The following is a 24,506-nucleotide window of genomic DNA, read 5'->3' as shown; positions in this document are numbered from 1 at the left end:
ACCTGTTTTGCTACAAGCAGACAGTGGGAAACCATGCGAGTGTCTTACAGGGAATGTCCAAGTGCCAATGACATTCCCTTTTCTCCCCTGTGCACGGCAGCAGTAATTTCAACGAAGACAACGACCAGGCTGGTCAGGCATGATTTGCCCTTGGTAACTCCACACTAGCTGCTAACCATCTTCTAAAGAGAACAACACATTCACATGCTCCCAGTCCCTTAAAAAAGTTGACACTTAGTCCTGTCCCAAGGAGGACTTTTTGAAAGCTAACAATTTGTCACGTAGATTACTCGACACAGATGACCAGAACGGATGAAAGAGAAATTGAACCATGTATCTTAGGTTTATTAGGGAAAAAAGTTATACTTCAAGACCATATATTTGGCACTGTACTGAAGCAAAAATATGTGAGCACAAGTAAAATGCTAAAACCCAAATCACTATGAAAAAGAAAACGCTCTTTTAATCACTTTAATTCCCTTTTTAGCCCCCATACAATTTAAAATAACTACAGGAAGCAACTTAAGAGGTGTTAGACCTACACTACATGTAAGCTGGAACAAGAGTGAAAGATGGACCAGAGACTGGATCCGTCCCCCAGGTTACTGCTACTCTCCCAGGATGCCAGAACAGGTGAGTCTTACTAACATGAGCAAAGGGTCTTGAGATGTTACCATGAAACATTATTGCAAGCTTCCAAATGCCTTCCAAAAAATAATAATTACACCTTTCATTCATGTCACTTTCTGCTTTCTGCTCTGCTGGGAACAGATATTGGTAGTATTTAAAAAGAAGTGTGTCCCAATTTGTCCCTGTGGCCAAATGAGCTTCCAGCTAGTTGACTCCTGTAGAGGTGGCTTGGGCTTCTTTTTGGAGAGCAAATAAGTTAAAAGCAGTTCCTAATTTCCAAATTAATCATCCTATGCCTCTGCACAGTAACATGAAAGATACTGACAAGGAATAAATAACGTACAAAATAAGATGAGAATGGATTGAAGGAAAGTTGCACTAAAACTTTTAAATAGTAAAATATAGAAAGCCTAAATGATGCTGATGAACTGCTGTGTATGTGTTTTTACTGGACTGTACAGTGCCACTCTAACACAGATAGAGGAGTAGAAACCCATTGAATATCCAGTCCAAAGGCTGCCAAGGAAGTGGGACACAGGTCTTGATCAATAATTCAAATGTGACATTAACAGCACTCACAAGAAGAATACAGCTCTTTCCTCAGTTAATATATTGTGCATAGCGATATTTCAAAGAATTAACAGCACCTCTTACATAAAATTTCCAAACATATTTATCTAGTGAACAAGAAGATCTCAGCATCTCTAAGAAATATTTCTGCAGATGTACAGTACTGTATTTATATAGATATAGATACAGATATATCTCAAAGTGAATTTACACTGTGACCTGGTGATTAGTCCAGCAGTGGATGAACCCACAGGGTAAGTCTTCAGGAGAATATACTGCCTTTGGTGGGTGACCAGTTACATGGAATGATTGCATAGGGGAGCCCCATCGGGCAGCAAAAGACAGTTTAGCATCCCATTAAGCAAGCACAGCATGCTTAGGTCGTTCCTGTAAGATAGAATAAACTTCCAAATTTTCATGGCTAATACAGTTCTAATTTTCACAGGTTGCACACATTGCAACCTTCTCTTTGTGCCTTAAAGACACAGAGGAGGAAGGAAAGAAGGAAACTTATATCCTATCCCTGCTTCCAAGCAGAAATCAAGTAGCACCACAGATTTAGGCTGGTAAAGGGTGTCCATGTTTGTCTTCACAATGGTTTCTTGAGCAGCTGGTCTTCACTGGTTTGCCCCATTTATCTTTTTATTTTTCCTTTTCCAAATCAGTTGCTCACAGTCCTCTGGTAGAAATCATTTGAAAAGCATGGTCTACCTAAGACAGGCAAGCAGACTGCTACCATTTGCCTGGGATGGGCACACCACACTCATACCAGCCCACGTAGTAGTAGGGTGTTGTGTATCCAATGCGTCCAAAGGACACAGGCTCCTGGCGGTACTGCCGGTAATACCCTGTCGGGAGAAAAACACCCATTTGTATTTCAGGACACAGGCACAGCAATTCAACAAAAGTAGCAGATGCAGTGAGAGTCAATCCTACAGCACAAATGAAAATTTATAAATTGTCTGGCAGGGAGTTGTATCAAAAGGGTATTGGCTAGCCCTGGTATTAGGCCAAGATCTTTCTTGAATGATCTAACTCTGGTCCTTCATATTTCTTGTAGCTTTGATTGGTTTTACTGCTCAAAATCTCTTTAACTATGGTGTAATGCTATGGTCGGCCAAACAGCTTCTGCATTTCAGTCCAAAAGGTGGGCATATTTCAGCTGTGCTTATGAAGTTTCTAAGTCAGTTTAAATACATGAAGGACTCTGAGGCAAAAAATACCATCAAATCACATTATCTCACAGGGCTTAAGAGACTATCAGCAAAAGTCAGCCTTTCACAAAACAAAAAGGTATCATTTCATGCAGTAAATACTGAGTTAAGCCCTCCCTTCCCCTTTTAATTCATCTGCAGAAAGAATGTGACTGCTTAAAGCATTAGAAGAGGTGCAGCATTCTTGTCTGCATAGCTCGTGCATTGGAACATCTGAAACACCCATGGCTTGTGCCAATAATAAAACTTCCGTGTGCTCTCTATCTCTTAGACTTAGTATATACACATCTGGATTAATCATCTGTCTTCTGAGCTAAGAAGTGCAGTACTTCACTGTGATATATAAATATCAATGACTATTTCCGTTTCTTCCTGGTAACAGCACCATGCAAAGAATATCAACACATAATTTAACATGGAAACCACTAAAGCTAACTGAATAATTTAAACCAACAGACTTACTGAAAAGATTGGCTGACTTCTACGATTGGTTTCATTTTGGGAAGCAACCTGTCTTCTACCTGTTCATGTGAGGTGAGCAATTTGCTCAGAGGAACTCCTTCAAGGTAAGAATTTTCCCTTTGAGACAGGAGTCTACCAGGCCAGAATAAAAGTACTGACCCGAAGTCATTAGACATATTCCTTTGTGTTTTGCATTGAATGAACTAATAGAAATCATTCACAAAGGCTGTATTTGCAAAGATGTAGCTGGTCCCTTTAGGCACGTGGAAGAGGTTTTGCATCTTGATTCAGTGAAGCAGGTCTTATCAACAAGAGAAAGGTTTCACAGACCTATACAATTATTTTTTGTTTTGTTTTTGTATTTTATCGCTGCATAGTATTTGCATCATGTGCTCCTTTCTGTCTCTGTCTCTCTCTCTCTGCACCCACATGTCCTCTGGGACTTGCATAATCTGTCCTCAGCTGGACTCCTTAGAGAGCTGCCAGCAGCTGCGGACAGAGCTCCACTCCCTGCTCTGCTCCTTACCCCCTAATCCTACAGATGGGCTAACAGGCTCCTGGCCAGCATCCCGCCCCCCAGTGCTGTACCTCGGATTGTGGGCAGGGCTTCAATGTACGACTGAGGTCCCGTTCTTCCATCCAGGTGTGAATCCACAAACTGGCAGTGGTCCTCACCCCTTCCCCAGCTATCCCCAATGCTGTAGAAGGTATCTGAAGAGAAATACAGGCAGATTACTTAACTCAGCAATACTTATGTCTGGGATACTCTTTACCATCAGGAAAGCAGGCGTGGAAGAAAGCAGTAAGAATGTTGCAGTGACACAGTATTACCAACGAACAGTGACCGGAAAGAGGGAGAATGCTACCTCCACAGTATGGAAGCAGAAACTGTGGAAAATAAATGGGTTACAGCTCAGTAAGGAGTAGTCCCCATTTTGCAAGTCCATGGGCAAATCTACAGGTAACAGGCGGAGAGAATTTCAACTAGATAAGTTGAAATATATATCATGTGAAAGTAAAAAACTCTCAGTATGTCAATACCATTAGTTTGACTTCCGTCTCAAATGAAAATTCAGAACTGCGGAGCTCTCTTTCTCAAACAGACAGGGCCCTTTATCTCTTATTATTCAAACACTGTATTGAAACTATGCCAAGGCACTACAATAGTCATTAGCATAGTCTGAAAGACCACTGAGATGATCCCATTATCCCAGCTCAATAATATGGAAAGTTTTTTCATTATCTCTCAGGCAATGCACCTGTATAAGAGCTAATGCTAATTCTTCTTGAGAGAAGGACTCTCACATAGTGGTCACACAATTCTGACACATACGAAATAAAGAAAACCAGAAGATGAAGATTCAAGTAATTGTGTAGCAGGAAATTAATCTTGGTGCCTACCTTTCAGGTCATCACTGAGGTAAATTTTGTACCTTAAGGAGTTGCAAAGAACCACTCCTACAAACTTGCGGTACCAAGTTCGTTTCACGTACTGCTTGCCAGTGCAGTCTGAGTAGGTGGGGTCATATTTAAAAGTGAATGGGATCCAGATAGGCTCACCACCTCAGAGAATAAAAGAAATTCCACATTAGGGACAGACTTTAACACTTCAGTCCAAGTTTTGCAGAGTTTAACATCTAATAATATGTTTCAGAAGATGTGCTGCAACAGATTAATGCGTGACTTTTTTATATTTAGAAATAGTACTTCAAGAAAAAATATTATTAAAAATAGAGACTTTATTAAATCCCTTCTAGTCAGCAGACAAAAATAACTGTTAAAATTATTAAAATATGATTTCATGTACTGAACCACAGCTTTAAGTAAACAGTCTTAGTTGTTTCAGTAAGACTTCTTCTCTACCTAGTATTACACAGTTTCTCTTCTTAACACAGCCTGATCTTAGGTCTGACAGTGACTTGCCTTTTAAGATTATTAAACATAACCCTTTTACAGAAGAACAGATGTTAAGAACTCTGTGGTGAGGAATAGCTTGTGAAGTCTCTTCTTGTTATTTGGTTTAAAAGATCATATAAAAATGTACTTTTCTGTTTTGTTTTCCCAGATTTCATCAAAACAGGTTAGTTTCCAATAACAGACAAGTGAGACCTTTCCTGTGGAACTCTGTTCAGAGCATTGCTGCAGATAAGACTGCTTAATTGTATTGCAAAAGAATAAATATTCCTACTGGCTTACCTAAATATTTGCTTTGTACTGCCAAGACAATATAATTTGTTTTGAAATTGCTGTTGTATTCATGTATACAGAATGATACAAAAAGCTTCCAATGTGATAATTGGTATTTTTCTCTCTAGCTACAGCCCAAAGCTCTGTTTTCACTCTGCTATTTCTAGATGGTTTACAAATGAGATTGGATGTTTCTTCTGTTAGTCATTCTTCCTCTCACTGGGCACATGGACCAAATCCTGCAAACCTTTGCATGTGAGGAGCAATCACTCATCAGCAATCCTCAGAGACTTCTGAGGACACAAAGAAACCAGAGGAGCAAGCACAATAAAACAGAGAAGAAAGGGATACACTGGACTCTGTTTTCATGAAAAGTGTGGCAAAAAATCCAGAACCAACCATTTTAACTCCTTAGGAAAGCTGACAGAGCATAGTAACCATGAGGTCTTTTTTCCTGCATCTCTTCTAAGGGCACGTACTGGCTGGGGTTACACTGCCAATGTTCATGTCAGCAAGGTTAGCCCCAGCACCAGGAAATCAGATCTTCTGATTATGGGCTGAACTAGCTTATTGCAAATTTGGAAATACAAAGCATTCTAAACTGCTTTGTGGCTTATTATTCAGGTCAGTAACAAATCTTTGAATTTTTTAGCATTTATAAGGGCATCATGATTTGTACAGATGAGCACCAGAAGTAGAGAGAGAGAAACCTGATCCTGCTACTCAAGCTGTGCTTAGGCAAATGAAGGACACAGATACTGAAGTAACATAGTTTGCTGCTTTTTAACAAGCAATTAAAGCTGTTGTACCAGGGAAAAAGATGGGCCAAAGTGCTTATTTGAACACATCTTTACAAGGTTTCTCTTCAGAAAATAGAATAAGGGATCCTAAGACAAAAAATACGTTATGAATTAGTCTCATTTGTTACTACCTGTTCCCACTTAAAACTGTACCTAAAACTGCATGTTGAAATGTTTCTAATTCCTATTAGTAACATTTCTAATTCCTTAGAAATTAGAAAACATGTTTCTAAACCCTTAGAACTGTTTTGCACAGGCTTTACGCACTTTATGGATGAAACAACAGAGCAGACTTACCAGGTGGCCTAACAATGAGGAGAGGATTGTCTAGAAGAAAAAACACATAGCAAATTCAGTATTTTGTTCCAAACCTTGTTTTATAACATGAAACATACGGAGTCACTGATTGAACATTTTCAATAAGGTGTTTCATCCTATGATGGCATTCTTTATTGAATATTCCCATTAGAAGAGCACTCCTCTGAATGAGCAATTTCTTTCTCTTATGACCTATTCCATCACTGTAACTACACCATGTGGCCTTGCATTTAGCAACTGGTTTTTGTACTTGTGCCAGCTGCAAAGCCACCTTTGGCCATGATAAATGAACTATCAGTGCTGCAAACAAAACTTTAAATTTGTTGTATGTAATGTGTTAAATAAAGCTCACAAGGGAGCTGATTTTGGATGGGAAAACTAGGCATTCAAACCCATATGCTGGCAGCAGAAAAATGATCTGCAAGATACAGCACAGAATCATGAAATTGTTCAGGTTGGAAAAAGATCAGTGAGTCCACTGCCAGCCCAGAACTGCCAAGTCCTCCACTAAACCATGTCTCTCAGTGCCACATCTACACATTTTTTAAAATACCTTCAGGGATGGTGACTCCACCACTTCCCTGGGCAGCCTGTTCCAAAGTCTGGCAGTCTCTCTATGGATGTGTTCCAGCACCTCAAAGTCTCCCTTGTAGTGAGGGGCCCAAAACTGAACACAGGACATGAGGTGGGACCACACCAATGCCAAGTACAGGGCACAATCACTGTCCTGGTCCTGCTGGCCACACTATTGCTGATACAGGCCAAGATGCCATTGACCTTCCTGGCCATCTGGGGCAATGTCAAATATTTTCCTTGGATTAATACTTCAGCCTCTTATTCATTTAATGAAAATCTGAATATGTTATCCAGGATCATTGACTTATCTCACATTTCTGTCTCCCTTCTGTGATGATTTACTTCCACAGTTCTTAGTGGAGCTTGTGAAGTGAGCACTACAGAGGGAAGTCAAATGAGCAAGGGCAGAGACTGTGTAAACCCTGTGCCACTGAAAGGGCAAAATTTGCAAGAAACAACAAGACCTTTCACTCAAGTAAAGACTGAAAAATTTGTTCTTTATTATTCAGTGGAGTCACTGGCCTCTGTCTCAACAGAATTAGAAGAAGAAACAGGCAAAAACTAGCTCATTTAACCTACTATTTTTAGAAGGGGGTGTTGCTCTTGAATGTACTATTAACCCTGTGAAATAGCAGCATTCCTTGTCAAAAAAAAAAAAAAAAAGAAGAGAGAACTTTGCCTGTCTGATGGAACTATTGCTTTCTGTATTTCTTCCAGAGACAACTGCTTCCAACTGTTTAGCTGTTCACAATTAGGAAACTAATGTACTAAATGTTTGGACAATCTATCAAAGACCTTAAACTTCCCATTGTTTCTGTATTGCTGAACATTAGTAGCCCTTTGTATTTGAAATTCAACTTCCTGTTCCCCTGGAGCTGACTTTAACATCACTTACATTTTCATAGTGGCATTAGGAGTGCGTATTATTTTCCCAGCTTAACTGAAAGAAAATAATTAAAGTTTTAAAACCCCCAAAATAATATGAAAACAGCAAGTCCAGAATAATCACTGTTATTGGCATGTTGGTTTCAGTCATTGTCCTGCCACATCTGTTCTTATGAGTTTTGAGACGAAAATAAAAAGCAAACCATACCAGATTCTGTGATAAATGAGACTGAAGAGCTAACAGGTCCATAACCAAAGGGATTCTTTGCTTGGACTCTAAAATAATACCTGAAACAAAAAGAGAGAGGAAATAATATTGAAACAGATTCCATTGCAATTGCTAAATTATAAATAATACTAAAACAGGGTAAGAATCAAAGCAGAAGAATTCAACTGAGTATTTCACTTTGCATTAAATGGAGTTGGATACTGAGCCAGAGTATGAGCTGGCTGTTACAGACAAATGTCTCCTTATTGCAATTGCTCCCATGCATATTTTTGGAACACTTATTTATGTATCATCTCCCTTCCAAAAACCACATACAACGACATCCACTTTCTACGAAACAACTAACAGCAAAAGACCAAAAGAAAAAGTTGCAAGGAAATAAAATTCTGATCTCAGGAACAGTTTCATACCAGATTAACTCCTAGGGAAGCAGTGGTGTAAATACCACTTTAAACAGAAACTGCATCAGACTTACATGAGATCAGAAGCTAAGCTTTTGACCTTTCTGTAAAAACTCCAGTAGCATTAAGATCACAATGTTTGAGCAAAAGAAGAGAGCATCACATGATGTATTATTGATTCCTCCAAAGTATTTAAATCACATGCTTAACTCAAAGCACATGAATCACTTGTAGAACTCCATCCTTTGCTCAATAGAAGCAAATTTATCCTCAGCCTTAGAGAAGAATACATGTAAGTACATTGTTATACAGTGACTTTTAGTTGATGCCTACCCTGACATTTTTCCCCAGATTAATGCTTTCTTCTTTTTGTTTTATATTTGTATCAGTTCAACAGAAACCAACTAGAATGGAAAATTACTTAAAAGATTTCCAGCACAGCATTTTTTAAATTCCTGAGTTTAGGTTTTTCTTTCTTGCCTGCTTGCTCAATTTCATTCTTGTAAAGAAATTAATAAAAAACTTAAAAACTACTGTGCCTCTGTAATATCCACATAGCATCTGGATCTTGATTTAGCCTCTCGTCCAAAAGCAGACGTGTCCAAAAGCTCTACACACATAACAGGGCAAGTAATTACTTTCATGGATGGTTGCCACCAAGCACTGGATTACCTCACATGACAGTGTCCCACGTGAATGGCAGGCCTGATGTATCACAGCTGGTGAAAAGGAGTCTGCTCCATCAAAAACATCAGGATGCTCTTCCTGGTGAAGCTCTCAGACTTAACCACATAGCAGGGCCTGAAGGACCCTCCTGAAAGGCCCCTCTCTGGCCCAAGCACAGCTCAGCACATTTGAAACCATTCACAGTGACAAATCAGAGGGGACACAGATGAAGCAGCCCTTTGGCAAAATGGATTTATTTTTTCATTAAAAGGAATGTCTTTTGTCAAGTAAGGTGAACTGCTTTGCCTTAAAATCAAACTGATCTTTATGAAAAGCTAGGAGAGATGTGCATATCCTTCTTCTTTGGCCAAAGGGTGGTAATCACATGAACACTGGCTTTTGCCAAGAAGCAAGGTGGTTATCCCCAGGGTATGGGCCAGGGCATCTCGTTTATTCCTTAAAAGTTGCAGGTATGTTGTCTAGGTGAAATCAATGTGGAAGCTACCAGAATTGAAATATTCTGGACTTCATCCATGGCAACAGCTTTACCTTGTATCTTTGTTGGACCTGGAGCACATGCATGGTCAGATCCTCTGTGGGACACGTTCCCACATCTGCATGAGGGACATGTCCCCTGTCCCTGCCATGTCCTGCAGCTGATACCAGAAAACTACTCCTCTATTGCTTCCTGCAGCCAGTTCTGCCTTCAATTAATGAGTATATGATGCTCACAAGCAACTCATGGTTTTTTTTTTTAAAGACACATATGCTATGGCAAGAAGAAAACCTGATAAATAGCAAAATTCAGCAAGGCTATGCTTTTTGCTCATGCCCAGTGCAATCCTTTTGCTAGCAGAAAAATTTGCCCCTGTTTTTAACTACTGATCTAGATTTTTTGTATAAAAGCATGTTTAGCATGTCTGGGTAAAGAGCAGAGGGAAGGCAAAAAGCCTCCCATGTGCTTCTCCACCTCTGGCCACCCAAACAGAGCATGGCAGCCTGAGCACTGCTTTAATCCCAAGTTGCCAATGCTCTCACGGGGCACCTGCATTCATCCACATCTTCACTAGCACTTTTGTCACCTGGATCAGGACAGGGGTGAGCAGCACAAGCCTGTCCATAGGGATGGGACACAAGGCAGCAATTCCTCACTATGGTTCTCAAAAGAGCTGCAACACAGCACCAAGCTTTCCTGACCTAGCTCAGTGTTTGCTGTAACTGCTGCAGAAGAGCAGGATAAAAATGTCTTCCAGCCCACACCTTTCCCATAACATTTCAAAGCACAGTGGAAAGTATGGATGCCTGACTTCCCAGTGCTTCCAAAGTATGATCAGACACCACCTTTCAACACAGTAGCACTGTCTGGGTAACTTTAAATACACTTAATACACATGTATTAATGATAGCCTCAAAGCATTCCCATCAGATATATGAGTGACATAATCCCCCTCAAAACAGAGAGAGAGCAGCCCAAGAACCTTGTGCACCTCTTTAAGTGGGGAAAAACACACAGATTTGTAGCCAATGCATAATGCAGGAACTGATTACCTATGCAATCAGGACAACTGTGCGTTCAGCTGTCCTGTTACACACATCGAAGCCCACCTAGGGCATCTGATGGTTCATGTTGCCTGCCTGATTGTCTTAAAAAAAAAAAAAAGAAATAATAAAAAAAAAAAAAAGAGATATGATAAAAAAAAAAGAGTGATGAAGTCACTAAATTGCAAAATTTATTCCTAAGCTTTTATACACAGAAGAAAGCTCTAGTTGTACCAGAAAGAGAGCCAGATCTCATGATTTGCTGACCTGTGATTTAAACATAGACAATGCTATGACTGCTGTATTAAGAAGGTCAATAAAATAATGCAGTTGGGATATATTTCTTTCTCAGACATGACAAACAAAAAAAGAAATTGCCAAAGCCATTCTATGTCCAGGAATCTGACATTTTCATTAGTCAGAATCCTTCAGCTGATGAATTTGCCGGGAAATCTCAAATCAGTATAACTTGACTGGTTTTCATCACATAGAAACATGAACAAAATTTGCAATATATAATTTGATTTACACTTTGCTTAGCCAGAACTGTATAAATTGCTACCATTAGGCACAGAAGAATCACAACAGATGCAGTACCATTTGTTGTTCATTTTCAATACAGGCAACAAAAAGGCTTTTCCTCCTACGAATAAACTTCCTTTGAGATTTTATATACCAATTCTAGTGATACGTCAAGAAAGGACACAGTGGACTGTAAGAGGGCATTGAATATATAGCATGTTTTTCATTCAGGCTACATGAATAATCATTCAACATACCTGTCATTTAGAGCAAAATTACTCTTTGACTTAATTCAAGGTGTTGTAATTAAATAGCTGGCACTCACAGCACAAAGTGAGATAATCACTCAGCACGATAATTAGGGAAGCAGCTTCTTAAAAAAAAATTAGTTAGGTGCAAATTCCTTTTTCCAGCCTGCCAAAGGCATGCCTGCATGGATCCTCAGCCCTGCACTCTGCTCAGTGGCAGGCTGAGATGGCAGGATGCACCCCCACAGCAAGGGCTAAAATCCTCTGCCTACAACTACACCATTCCTCCTTAAGAAAAATGTGTCAATCAATGCCTGCAGGTTCACAGGCTAATGCAAAGTGTCTCCCTCCATCTGAAATGGCCCACTACTACATCCCTCATCAATATTTACAACTAATTTTATAATAAGGCGTTAGAGCCGAGCTGGCAGTGGAGCTTCCTGCAGAGCTGGTATGAGGTAGGTATGTGCCACATAGGTCTACCACTTGCACAGGGAAATGGTTTCATGGACTTCTTAGCTCTTTTGCGTGGCCCTGGTGGCACAAAGCAGCCACCTGTGGTTGATGCTGCTTGTTGGACATACCATGGCTTTGTTTCAATGGAGTTATAGAAAGGAAAGAGAAATTTTTGGTTCATCTGGCCCCCTGAAACAGAAGAACCGGGCTCTGTTTGAAGTTGTAAGCCCTGAGTAAATGTTTAAGAACCTCCTATGAAGTACTCTGTACAACACTGGATTGGTAGCAGCCATTGTGGGATCAAAATAGCCCCAGATGGAGCAAAACCCAAGAGAACAGAAAGAAAGATTTCAGAAGACATGCAGATATGGGGGTGAAGTACAGTGTTTTAAATCATGAGACTATCTAGCTACTCCCATCAGGCACTGTCACAGCGTTCCTGAAAAGGCAGGAAACAGTCTAACCATGCTCAGGATGGGGACTGAAATGTTTATGGCAAGGATTATAATGTTTCTGACTGCATAAGACTGATTTAGTGGTTGAGCAGATGCTGTCTAGCCCTTTCCATCATCTTCTGTGACAGCTGAGAATTAAAGTTAGGGAAGGGACCTTGTCAAAACTACTGGTTTAAAGATTTAATAAAGTTTAAAGTCATCTTAGTGTTTACAACCACAAATCACAAGAAAGCAGCTCCTGTACCCACTGAAGCTGACCAGAGTTTCACTAATGGAAAAACTTCCACTTCTCAAATGGAGGTCAGACCAGGCCTCAGGAGAAAATTTATGACATGGATTAAACATAGATTTCTGTTTTGTTTGTAAAACCTAAATAACAGGCAGATGTTTTCCAGGATATGTTGACAGCTTGAAATCTTTTCTGGTGCTGACTTCAGTCAGGATGCCAACCTGCTTCTCATACTCTGTGCATGCTGCAAAATTGCACCACTCATAGCCCCTTGTGGGACACCCAGTAGCCAACAGCATCTGCTTACAGTAAATTACTTAATCAGACACTTCTCACAAAATTCATTACCAATGCAGACACAAAATCTTTCGATTATCTTTAACTTTTATCCCATATTTTCTTAGGCATGGTATCTTTTCCTAGTGGTTAGGGAGTTTTTTTTAAGACAAAAAGTATGCAATCAATTCAGTCTGTGGGTTTGGAGAATGTAAATGAGAACAGCTGATACATAAAATTTCTGTTATAAAGATCCTTCGTTCTCCACCACAGACCCCACATGAAGCCTTTATTGCCTTCACAGAGGATACAATGGGGGCCAATGGATATATCATCTTCAGGAAGATGCTGGAGAAACAATCTGCTAAAATAAATAGCACCTGCTTGAACCTCCCTATCGTGAAACCTTAATTCAACAAGACAGTCACTAGGCTCATGGAGATGCATGAATCCATAACCTTGCTGTTCCTATAGAACTCCATTCATATACAGAGAAACTGTGACCTGAAGCCTGGAGTTGTACATCAGACATGCTGGCAGCTCACCTCCCACCAATTCCCCTGCACTGAGCGTAGCATGGACAGCAGCTGCAGAAAAGTCCTGTGAGCTTTCACTGCAACCACTCCTTCTGGTGTTCTGGAGCCCTTTAGGTGCTGGATATGAGAAGCAGAGAGTTATCCCTGGCCTTCAACCCTGTCCTTTGGGCATCAGGAGAGGGAGGCATGACTGAAAGACTGAAGAGGTGAGGAGCTTCAGCTGGAAGGTAGAAATGGCACAGAAGCAAGAAATGCAGGGCTGCAGCCAGGAGAAGCAGGGCTGTAAAGGCAGTGCCTCCCTGGCCTGCATGGGAGACAAAGTAAGAGTGGAGGAATGAATACTGGTGAAGGGGAAAAGGGCTGGACATACAGAGGAATCTGGGATGTGGAGGCAGGAACAGGTTCTAGCAGCAAGAGGAGAGTTGTTTAGGGAAAGGGAGTCCTCAAGTCATAAGGATGTAGATGTACAAAGACAGAATGGTCTGCATTCCATAATGCTTCCATCATTATCTAGGAACTGGAGATCTCAAACCTCTTTCATCTTGCTGTAACAGGTGAAACCCCCAGAGAGCTGTGCCACATACCACCCTGTGTACATTTGTAACAACAATGTTTTGTAAGGAGAGCACTAGCAGATGCAGAGTACACTACTAAAGCTCTCCACTGTGAAGTAACTTTGCTTTAACACACCATGAACCGGCCTCAAAGATTGTCACTAAGGTCTAGATTACCAATCATCTGAATAAGTGGCCTTTTTTTAGCTCTTGGTTATGTAAGAAAATGCCTCATGAAGCATTTAATTGACAGTACTGTAGGCAGAACAGGAGAGGATAAGATGGACCATATTTTCCTGTAACATCTTATCTCTGTACTTTTAGCTCTGTAGGTGCTCTGAATGTGCTTATCCTGCTTCTCCATAATTAGAATTCCCCTGCTAATTTTCCAGGTCTTTGACACTGCAAGTGTCCTCTGCTGAACATGGCCCTTGTGCAGCTGCATAAGGAGCTGCTGCAGAAGTTGCTCAGGTTCTGGCCCTCCCAAGGAGATGTCATGTCCTCAGAACTCTTTGGCTGGAGGGAAGTCTCTGTGGAGAAGACTTCTTTAAACATACTGTGATTTCTTGGTGCTTGGATGTTTCCCAGACAGCAAGAGCAGCTGCAGGGGCAAACCTGTGTGAGTCTATGCTGGAGTCTGGAGAAGTGTCATGACGTGGTCAGAAAAATATGCCTCATCGTATGCCTCCCAGTTGGCTACACTGCACTGTCCTTCCATAATTTATTTATCTTATTTTATCATTTGGTCTGTTAAGGTTTTAGATGAAGGCCATTCTCAAACAATTCTGTTTTCTAGGTTGAGGTTCTCAATCAACTACTTTTAATGCTCAGAACCTTCCCTTTGCCTATGAATTGTCTTGGAAAGAAAAGATACTTTGGCTGACATAGTTTCTTTCTTCTGTGCTGTCCTAGCACAAACCCTATGTGCCTGTCCAAGCAGTCAATGCTCAGATCTGCAGCTCACCACCAAGTAAAGCATGCTAATTCCAGCCCACAGTCCCAGTGCATCTCTCCACTGTGTGAGCAACACCTTCCACCAGTGCCTGAGAGACTGCAGACAGCAGCATGTGAAGGGCTGAGCCCAAGGGAGCATCAAAGGAATTTCAGGCTCAGAATTTGAGAGACAAGTATGCGAGACACTGAGCATCTCTCTGAAGGAGTAATTCGAATGCAGTCCCTCTGTAGCTGTTTACTTTGCCCCCAGTCACCACAAATTATTCCAGTTTCATGTGAAGCATGCATTCTTGTTCCACCATTTGAGCCAGATCTTTTGTAGGACAAAGACCTAAAGCTCCTGCTAAACTGACTTCTGAGCAATTGCCACAGCCTCACCTTATACCACCAAGCCTTCTCTTTCAGCACATTTATGTGAACAGAAAGCAAAAACAGACGAGTGGGCAGCACTTCCCCAGCAGCCTTTAGGCGTCAAATCTTGGCCACACATATGTTGGAATGGCCCACATCACATCAAGTCAAACCATGGGTCTATTTTAGCATATTTTAGTATATTTTAGTCTACTTCCCCCAACATTTGATTATCTAAAAGATTAGAAAATGCATTTTAAAACAATATTTTCTTTGTTACTGATATGTGTTTTCATACACACAAACATATGTACACACTGCTATCTGCTCCAGGGTTAATACTGTAAAGATATCAGGCTGTTGTGCAGTTTATAGAACAATTTGCTGTCCAACAGAATAAGTAAAATCTAAACCAGATGCAAACATTTATACTAAGACCAAGAAAAACAACTGACAGTTCTCAAAATTTGTTTTATTTCCTTAAGAGAACTGAAAAGGAGTGGATCAAATCCTTACCGTGTGTTGGGCTTCAGGTTCTCAATGGGCAAGTGAGTAGACCCTGCAGCCCTGGTTGACCACTTATTCTTTAAAAAGTCATCATAGGATGCACTGTAAACCAGATATCCTGTAAACAGGAACGAGAAATAGTTGTGAGGATTCTAATTAAATTTTAAATAAATGATATCCCTAGGTGTCACGGTAAATTTTAAGGATTTAAAGGATTTGAAACATCTTTGAATATGAAAGTGATTCCATGCCTAACTGTCCCAGAAAATCCTGGCTTGTAAGAATTTCTTATCATCAGCTAATATTAATGGAGCATTACATCAGAGGACAGCACCCAGTTGTGAATTCTGATTTAAAAAACAGTGAAGGCAAAAAGAAGAGAGGTAACGCATTCACTGTTTTAAGTGACACATTGACTGTGCAGACACCAGTACAAAATGTCATTTAGGAAAACCTTCCCCTTCTGCTCTCTCCCATCGGGAGAGAAACCCTCAGGAGAATACCTGTTACCATGTCTCCTTGAGCAGGTTTGGCCCAGTCCACAATGACAAAGGAGTGACAGCCTTCGACTGCCACAACTGTGATGTTGTGAGGGGCTTTCAGGGGACGCTGATCTTTCTCTCTGAAGTCATTGGGAATGATTTCATCAAGGCTCTCCACTTGGAAATGTTCCAGGGCCTCTGTCAAGGAGCAGGGGACTGCTGGATCCTTATTGAGATAGGTCACATAAGGAGCTAGAAAAGACAGGGAAGGGCCGCATTTGGTTAGCAGTTTGAAGTATCCCACAGTAGCACACAGGCTGGCAATTTTCTAAAGAGAGTCAAGTTTTGCTGTGCATTTTAAAATTCTTCACCTTGCATCCCAGAGACCGCTGCCAACAAAGCATGGCTTACAGCCAAATTGATTGATGAGCAGGGGGAATGGGATTCAGGTTTACCTACCCCACACCCACAACTGTAACAAATTATGCAAAGATGGAAGGACTGTCTTTGCTACAAGAGGCAGAAGAGAGCAGTCTGACTGCAGCACCCTCTGCACGCTACCTCCAGCTGCTCTGGAAGGTGGGATGAAAATGTCACCCAAATTCTGCCTTTCCAACATGGGAACAGATCCCTGCCAGGGCCTTCAATCATCTAAGACTTTACAGGTCTAAGTGGTTGGTTCTTACCCAAACATCCTGAAGCTGGAGCAAAACAACAAAAGAAATGTGAAGAGTAATTCCAAGGTGAAGTCCAACCAGTTTAAAGGATTGTTGTGGTCCCCTGGGTACTAAGGCACCAGGAGCCATGAGCCCCTACCTTCCAGGCATGTGCTCCCAACCTGTAACTTCTATTTTTAAAAGCTTTATACTGACTGGAATTGCACTTTAGTTCAGGAAAAGATTAAACCATCTTTTTATTGCCTTAAAAGTCACCATAACATTGAAAGGAAGGACTATAAAACTTGCTTTGGAAATGTTTATTCAGTTGCAATAATACAATTCATTGAAATGGTAATATTATTTCCCTAGTGCCTTGAAATGTTCATAAACCAACGTTTCTTGGTTTATCTTATTGGATTTCATGCCCTGAAGGAATTTTTTCCAGATCTTGCAATGAAGTTAATTTTAGCCTCTCCGGCTAAATGAATCAAGAAGCACTGTCAGTGAGAGAACTGAATAGAAACATCATGAAATTGTTTGGACAGAGAAACTGAAGATGCACAGGAAAAAGTTTTGGCATATATAAAAACAAATCTTTTACTCCAGCAGCAGAGTTTCACTCTAAGCCACATGAAACTCGTGGATATTGGAAGGGAAGCCAAGACATGTCAAAGATGATTCTCCATCCCCTGAACTCTTTTCTGAAATGCCAGGTGAGTCAGCAGCTGATCTGAGCTCAGTTCAAGTGCCAGAAATATATAAAGGGCTGCAGGGGGTGTCACCAGCCTGGGGTGGAGGCTGGAATGTTCCCTACAATCTCCAAATCCCTCTCCTCTGGCCCCCAGCTGACATAGAAGCAGAGCAGCTCTGAAGTCAGTGCTGCAACACCGACCTACACACTTGAATGGCTTGTGTACACAGGAGACATGGCTCATGCAATGGGGGCTCCTTCACCAAATGCCTTCTACTGAGAAAACGTTCAAATACCAAAATCATATTTATCTCTACTGGATTTATTTTTTTGAAAGTTCATATTCAAAGTACCATTCATTCCTTGCCTTTGAAGCACACATGCTTGTGCAAGGTGGGGTTGAACAGATCAGTGGAAAAGAATCAGGTCCCCTAGAGGAAGACTCACACCTATGTGGTGACTTGCCCTGCAGGAACTGCTGGTGCAAAGTTAGCTGCAGTTAAGCTGAACTGGTGTAGACACTCCTGCTCTCTCACTAACTTCAGCTAGACCAAACACAGTGCAGAACACAGAACAGAGCACTTACACTGAAAGAGTACAAAGAGGTTTTTACTGGTTCAACAAAATCATTGTGGACCAATGCACAGACATGTAAGCATTGAAGCAAGGAAAAAACTACTGCTGTTTGGGTTTCCAAGGTGGCAATCCTTAAAAAGACCACACACACATCTACTGTATGTGTTTGTGCAATGGTCTCAGCTGAAGGGCTGGCCTTGCTGGAACAAGAATTCTTTGCAGCACAAGTAGTAAGCTAGATAAGCCAAAGGGCATCCTTACCAGTGAAGCGTTTCTTCCCAGCAATGTCATATTCTGACACAGGGCCAGTGCCACCAACACCGGTCTCCGGATAGACAACCTCCAATTCTGTCGTCGTAGAAGCAGTGGTAGTGGTGGCAGTGGTGGTGGTTGGTGGCAAAGTGCTCTCAAAAAACTCGTAGTCTTCAGAGCAAACACAAGATGAAAGTGTTAGCATGTTTCATCTAATTTTGGCTTAACTATGAGAAGGAAAACAATTCTGTCACCAGCCATAGTCCCAAAAAAGTGCTACACACCCTGCCCGGTGGGGCCACTGCACACTCCGTACAGAACTCTATGATGAGATTGGTCAAACTTCAGCCTTGCAATGGTTTCTACCAAAGTCATGGACAGGGAGAACAGTCTTTGCTCCAGAATACTCATGTCACTGCTGATTTAGACCTCACACACACAGTTAAACAGGACAAAAATTAACAAATGTATTTGTAAAGCGATATCCTGAATGTGTATCTGCCACCTCCTCTCACAAACCCCAAGAGAAGATGGCACAGTAATTGAATCCCTGGCCTAAGCCCTCAGGTGCCAAAGGAAGTAGAGAAGGGAGAGAAAAAAATTACTTTCTAAGAAAACTCTGTGTTGCAATTCTAAACCTAGAGGTGGTTCAATACCACTCTCAAACCCTCCTGTGACAGGAGGTGCAGAGTCCGGAGCTTTCCATTTGTGATCCCTGCAGGGCTGTGAAGGAAGGCAAACTGTCCCATGTGAGCCTCATTATGCTCAGTCCTATTAATCTCGGTGGTCTTTGAAAAACTGCTGTGCTACCTGACTGGCACACAAAATGAAGGGAAAGTAGCATTTGGCATCTCTGCCATGACCTCGTGCAGGCTGGGGAACTCAGCTCATGTCTTTGAGTGTTTTGTGCTTAAACTGCTAAAGCATGTGTTTTCTGCAGGTGACCTGTACCTAAGGGGAGGCCTGGGAAAAGACCCATGCACTGAGGATATTCTGCATCCATGGAGATGTAAGGGAAATGGGATGTATGTCTTGTGCATTTTCTCATTCATTCCCTCCTCCCCACATTCTAAATGTCAGTTTCAGTATCAAGTGATCGGAATTAAAAGTACAAATGTCTATAATATCTTCCACTCAGCTGCTGCACTCTCTTTTTAAATGTTTTTCTGTTGTTGATTAGACTTAAGATCCAGCACTACAACCACAAATAAAAAAAATTTCATTGTTCTAGAACCATAAATTCTACTAAAACACTTTTTGTTTAACTGAGGTCTGTACTAATCCACTTCCATATGTGGGGCAGGAGCAGGAATTTGAAGACTAAAAGGGATAGAACATCTGATGTCAATGATGGCAGAAAGTGAATTTCAGTTCCAGTAACTGAGAATTTCCATTCCTGGTGCAAACTTACAATTAAATGCTGTGACTTGATGCTTCCTCTTTAGCTAAGTTTTGTTATGTTCTTGATTATAATATCAAGACGGCATGAATATAACTCTAAAAAAAATATTTCCCTCTTTTTCTTTCATCTGATTTCAAATCTCTTTGATATAAATTCCACATGAATTAAGCAGATTAGTTACTTTATATGTAGGTGATCTTATTCAGTATGAGCATGCTTAATTGTCCAAATGCAGACTACACATTAAAGAAACAGCTCACTAAGGTATTTTGATTGTTCAGGGCTTGAATGTTATTTGGATTTTGTATTTTAGAGGAGGTAATTGACTTTGACAGGGCTGGAGTTAGAAGTTGTACCAGAGAAAGTAAATCTAGGATTGAAGCAGTGTCTGTATGACACAGCTCTGAAAAGTAATTTATTTCCTCAACAGGTTCCTGTTAGATTGCAGGACTGATAGAAAGGGACTTTTATGTCCAGAAACAGATGGTTTTAGATCCTTTCTCTTCACATGTAATGCAGAACCATTTTCCAGCTCACTGTCACTTGCTTAAGCTCCCATTTACCAATCTGTCTCCTTGAACCCAGTTCCAAAGAAAGAAGACAGAGAAAAAGGCAACATGTGACTTGCAATAGACTCCTACAGTTAACCCATACCATCATCGTATATCACATAAGCTTCTGGAGTTGCTGTCACATCTGAATCCAGTCCTGAGAATGTATCTATTGACAGAGAAAGAAAAAAATGCTGTAAAAATTCAATAAAATAATTCTGAAATAAAGTTTAATATAAAAATATTTAGCCAGTGGAATTGTAAAGAAAAAGGTTTCCAAATAATGCAGTGACAGTCTGCCCTGCACATTGAGAATAACAGATGAGAAGTTAAGTGCAGTAGTCAGGAGTTTTGCTGGGGGAAAATGGGTTCAGGGCTACTATATAAAATAAAGAGTAATCACCTTCCAGAAGCTCTGCCCCAGGCCCCAGCTGCTCTGGAGCAAAGGTAGGCTGCCAGCAACTATATAATGATCACATCTGGATTTGACAATATTTTATAGTCTCAGAAGCAGCAAATGTGAAAACATTATATGCCAAAAAAACCAGCCAAGGAATTAAATATTTCTACCCAAATATTTTTGTGGAGGTATAAAAACAAACAGCCTGCAGAGCCATGACATTTATAGACCATGTCAATGGTCTTGAAGGAATGCAGCCCAAAAGGAAAGGATTTGTAGAATGAAGTAATTAGTGCTGGATCTTCTGGGGTTTTACTCTGCACTAGCTCTACTCTGATCCTATGGAATGGCTGCCCATTACAGGTTGGGCCACATAGCTGTAATCCTGAAGCATTGCTCTGCATTAATTTCATCCAGCATGAATTCAGTTCAGGAAATCAGAGTGAGATTGCTCCAGGATGCAAATGAAAGCATAGCCATGACAGATGATTATGAGATGCACATCAAAAACTCCCTACTGATGCACCCCAAAACCCAATGCAGATGCACCAACAGACTTTCCAGCTGACTATTCCTTGATATTATCTCATTATCTCTGCAGGACATTACTCCAGGTCCAGATACAGCAACCACCAAGTACCCCATCTGCTGCATCCCAAAGGCTTTCCTGCACACTCTGAGGAAAGCATTTCTCCACATTATTCAGGGAAGCCAAAGAGTACAAAGCTCAGCACAGTCATAAAAAACCATGCAAACAAAACAAAAGCACTGTGCTGTAACCCACTGCAGATACCATCAAAAGTCTCCAATGTAATGCTGGGGCTGGGGAGTGGCCAGCATGTGAACAAAGACAAGAGAAAGACAGCTTTGACCTCCAGACACTTCACATACATTGGTCACGCTCCTTTAACACTCAATATGGAAGCAATAGTGTTATTTTCACTAAACCAGAACTGCAAACAGTGTAAAGTTTCAACTGCCTATGCTAAATAGGTCACAAATATAATCCGAATGATACATTTTAATTTTGCTGTTTTTTAGAACCAACAATTACTGTAAAACTGCTTGTTTTCTCCTAAAAATTATTTAAAATACACTGCACGATTTTAATGCCAAAATAAGCTTTAAAACACAGGAAATGGGTTTGTTCTTGTCAGACTTTCATATATTAGAATCTGACATTTCCTCATGGTAGACTTCTGCAGCACTCTTCAGGAGATGATGCCCTTGGAAGTCATTTGACTTCTCTGAAGGTAGTCAGTCCCAAAGTAGATTATTTGCTGAGTTCTGCACATCTACCCACAACTGGCCAACATCAACCAACATCTATAATGTATGCACTTACCTTTGACTGCCTACATCCAAGGAATCAAGAGGATCAGATATGCAGAAATTTGAAACCTTCCATGAGCAGATTTCAACTCATCCATGCTTATTAGTTAGTAAGTCTTTGGCCTATGTACAGTCCAGCAAAGCCAAATTTCATTTTCTATTTTTGCACTCAGTTTCAGTGGCTGTGCTTGTTTAGCATCAGCTGTGTCATGGTGACAATAAGAGTACTTCCCAACAGACCTCTCATTTTATTATTTTCTGTACATAATCCAGCTCCAGTTCTTCACCTTGCACCATCACCCTTTCCTGAACCTCTTGAGTAAACCCTGCCAAAAAATTTGGTAACAAATGGGACCAAATCTTCCTATGACCACTTGCCACAGACTTTTGGCATCTGTAAGGACAGTCTTGCTGTTTTACTTGTCTTACAAATTCCATCACTTGATTTTATCACACGTAACACGTGGTTAAGTCTCCACCTGTTTTTTCCTTTGAGAGTTCACGAATAAAGTTTAGTTGATTTCACTGACAAATCACACTTGTGTGGCCAAACTCCTCCTTGAAAGTTAAAGACTGATGAATCTAGTTAAAAGCTGGTCATAAATTCTGTTGGATCAAGAAAAAATCCTGCCAGAGATAAAAGAATTTGCCAAAGCTTAAGTAGAATGTTTGGACCTGGGTTTTGGCACTTGCAGACCCTGTCTGTTTGTGAGTAAAGCACTTAGCAACAAATATCAAGCTTTGGCAGAAAAAGTATTTCACTAAACAATGTGGAGTAATTTCTAGACTCAGATTAAAGGGAAAGACAAGATAAAAATATAATTTAAAATAATTTGGAAATGGTCAAGTGAAAATTACATTGTTTTGATAACTGAAGTAGTAGTTTACCCCTCTTGAAATATACACTTCCCTTGTAAAAAAATAACAGCCATCATTAAATAAATACCACAAAAATCTTTACTTTTCTAGCAAGTTTCTTTGTGAAACAGGCAGACTGTTTTCCTGTGTTTATCTAATCCTGAAGCAGGTCACTAAGATTTAAAAAAACTGAAGAAGTCTCTTCAAAGAAGCTTTCAAAATTCCCAGGCAGGGACTAATATGGCAAAAGCTATAAGGTAATTAGCCTTAAGAACCAGGTAAGAAGCAGAAATCCAGCACCATCCTTTCAGTCTTTCACTGTGAGGCATTTGCAGACATACTGTCAAAATGCCAGGCAGTTTATGAGTTACTTCAAGGCCATTCTCATTGAACACACCAGCCTGAATAAAAACTTAATTTTAATTCGTGCTTCTATCAAGTTCAAAGATTCAGCAAGCCCATCTGGTAGAAGGCAAAAAGCCCAAGCAGAATTTTTTATGTGTTCAGAAAATCACATGAATATTCCCCAGCCCACAACTCTGCTAAATGTAACACTGCAAAGGATTTTGTTACTCATCTTCAGGAACCTACCTTCAGTTTAACCCCAGATATATGTCATGAACTTCTACTGTTCTTACAATGTGTATTCTCAGAAGAGGTCCTCCAGGTACCAAACAGCACAGGCCAAAAAAGAGTAAATGTTACAGGATGTAATCAACATCTAAGATAAGCAAAAGGAGCTGGGGGGTGTGGGAGGGATTCTAACTACCAAAAATCAGAGCTCCCTTTAGGCAACTTTGAAAGTATGAGAGTGACCATATATAGCAATATTTGTAACACTTTTGTAAGTACAGCTAAGAACTATGAACTTTCCATAGGGAAAAGCAAAACTCTTCATATTAATATTTAATGATTATATGATTTTTACTTGCATGTGTGTGTGTGTGTGTATGTGTGTACACACCTGTGCATATCTACACAGTGCAAGCACACTTCTGTAACTGCACAGTGTCAGACATGGCTAATTGATAATAAATACTAACACTATAACTCATTGTAATTTCACCTGCACAAGGAGCTGACATCTCTCACTCATTAACTGTCATGGGCCGCTGGTAAGGGAATTTTATTTTCTGCTTCTGAGATCTTCTCCCAAGATGCCATCCTCAGACTCACTGTGAGTTGCTGGAGCCACACCTTTCTGTATCACTGCCCTTTTCAAAGTGATAGTTCAGCTTCCTAGGCCATGGTTTCGTGTCCTACTTGTAAATCTACTTTGACTTAAGAGGTACAGGTGTAAAGGAGAAAGGCGGCTTCACTACCCATTAAAACTGACTGCTGCAGTTATCAGACGTCTGACTGCCAACATGCTGGTAAAGTTATGGCTGTGCTGCTATTGCCCATTGGTAGAATGAGTTGAGGATTGCCCACAAATGGGAAGGGTAAGAGGCTACCTTGGTGCTCCCTGATCTGGTTTGGCAAAATAAGTAGCTAACTCACTTGCAATCCAGGTGCTGAAAGCATAAAACACAATAGGGAACAGGCTCAACACCAAAAGACTCTGGTGCATTTATATGTGTTTACTTTGGATTTCAGTTTGGCATCACAACCTAAGCTTGTATAACAGCAACAGGGAAAAATGACATGCACTGACACTGGTTCATATCTTCAGATATTAAAGACATTAGTTTACAACTCTCTGCGTTATCTGTGCAGAGCCTGGGTTGCCTTTCACCAG

General features: G+C 40.6%; 1 protein-coding gene across 1 annotated transcript in view; it reads right to left on the bottom strand.

Moving 5' to 3' along the window:
- Positions 1-324: 324 nt before the first annotated feature.
- The window catches only part of FNDC1 (fibronectin type III domain containing 1), an 84,280-nt gene continuing 60,098 nt past the window's right edge, over positions 325-24,506 (bottom strand). The window contains exons 12-20 of the mRNA XM_031060843.1: positions 20,282-20,347; positions 18,235-18,396; positions 16,069-16,299; positions 15,575-15,683; positions 7,851-7,930; positions 6,161-6,190; positions 4,278-4,439; positions 3,465-3,587; positions 325-2,048 (exon numbers count right to left, since the gene is read on the bottom strand). Coding sequence (XP_030916703.1) covers positions 1,933-2,048; positions 3,465-3,587; positions 4,278-4,439; positions 6,161-6,190; positions 7,851-7,930; positions 15,575-15,683; positions 16,069-16,299; positions 18,235-18,396; positions 20,282-20,347 — 1,079 coding nt within the window. The 3' untranslated portion in view covers positions 325-1,932. The remainder of the gene's footprint in view (positions 2,049-3,464; positions 3,588-4,277; positions 4,440-6,160; positions 6,191-7,850; positions 7,931-15,574; positions 15,684-16,068; positions 16,300-18,234; positions 18,397-20,281; positions 20,348-24,506) is intronic.

Source organism: Geospiza fortis, unplaced genomic scaffold (assembly GCF_000277835.1).
Source record: "Geospiza fortis unplaced genomic scaffold, GeoFor_1.0 scaffold217, whole genome shotgun sequence".
NCBI classification, from domain to species: domain Eukaryota; kingdom Metazoa; phylum Chordata; class Aves; order Passeriformes; family Thraupidae; genus Geospiza; species Geospiza fortis.
This window is presented reverse-complemented; position numbering and strand designations above follow the sequence as displayed.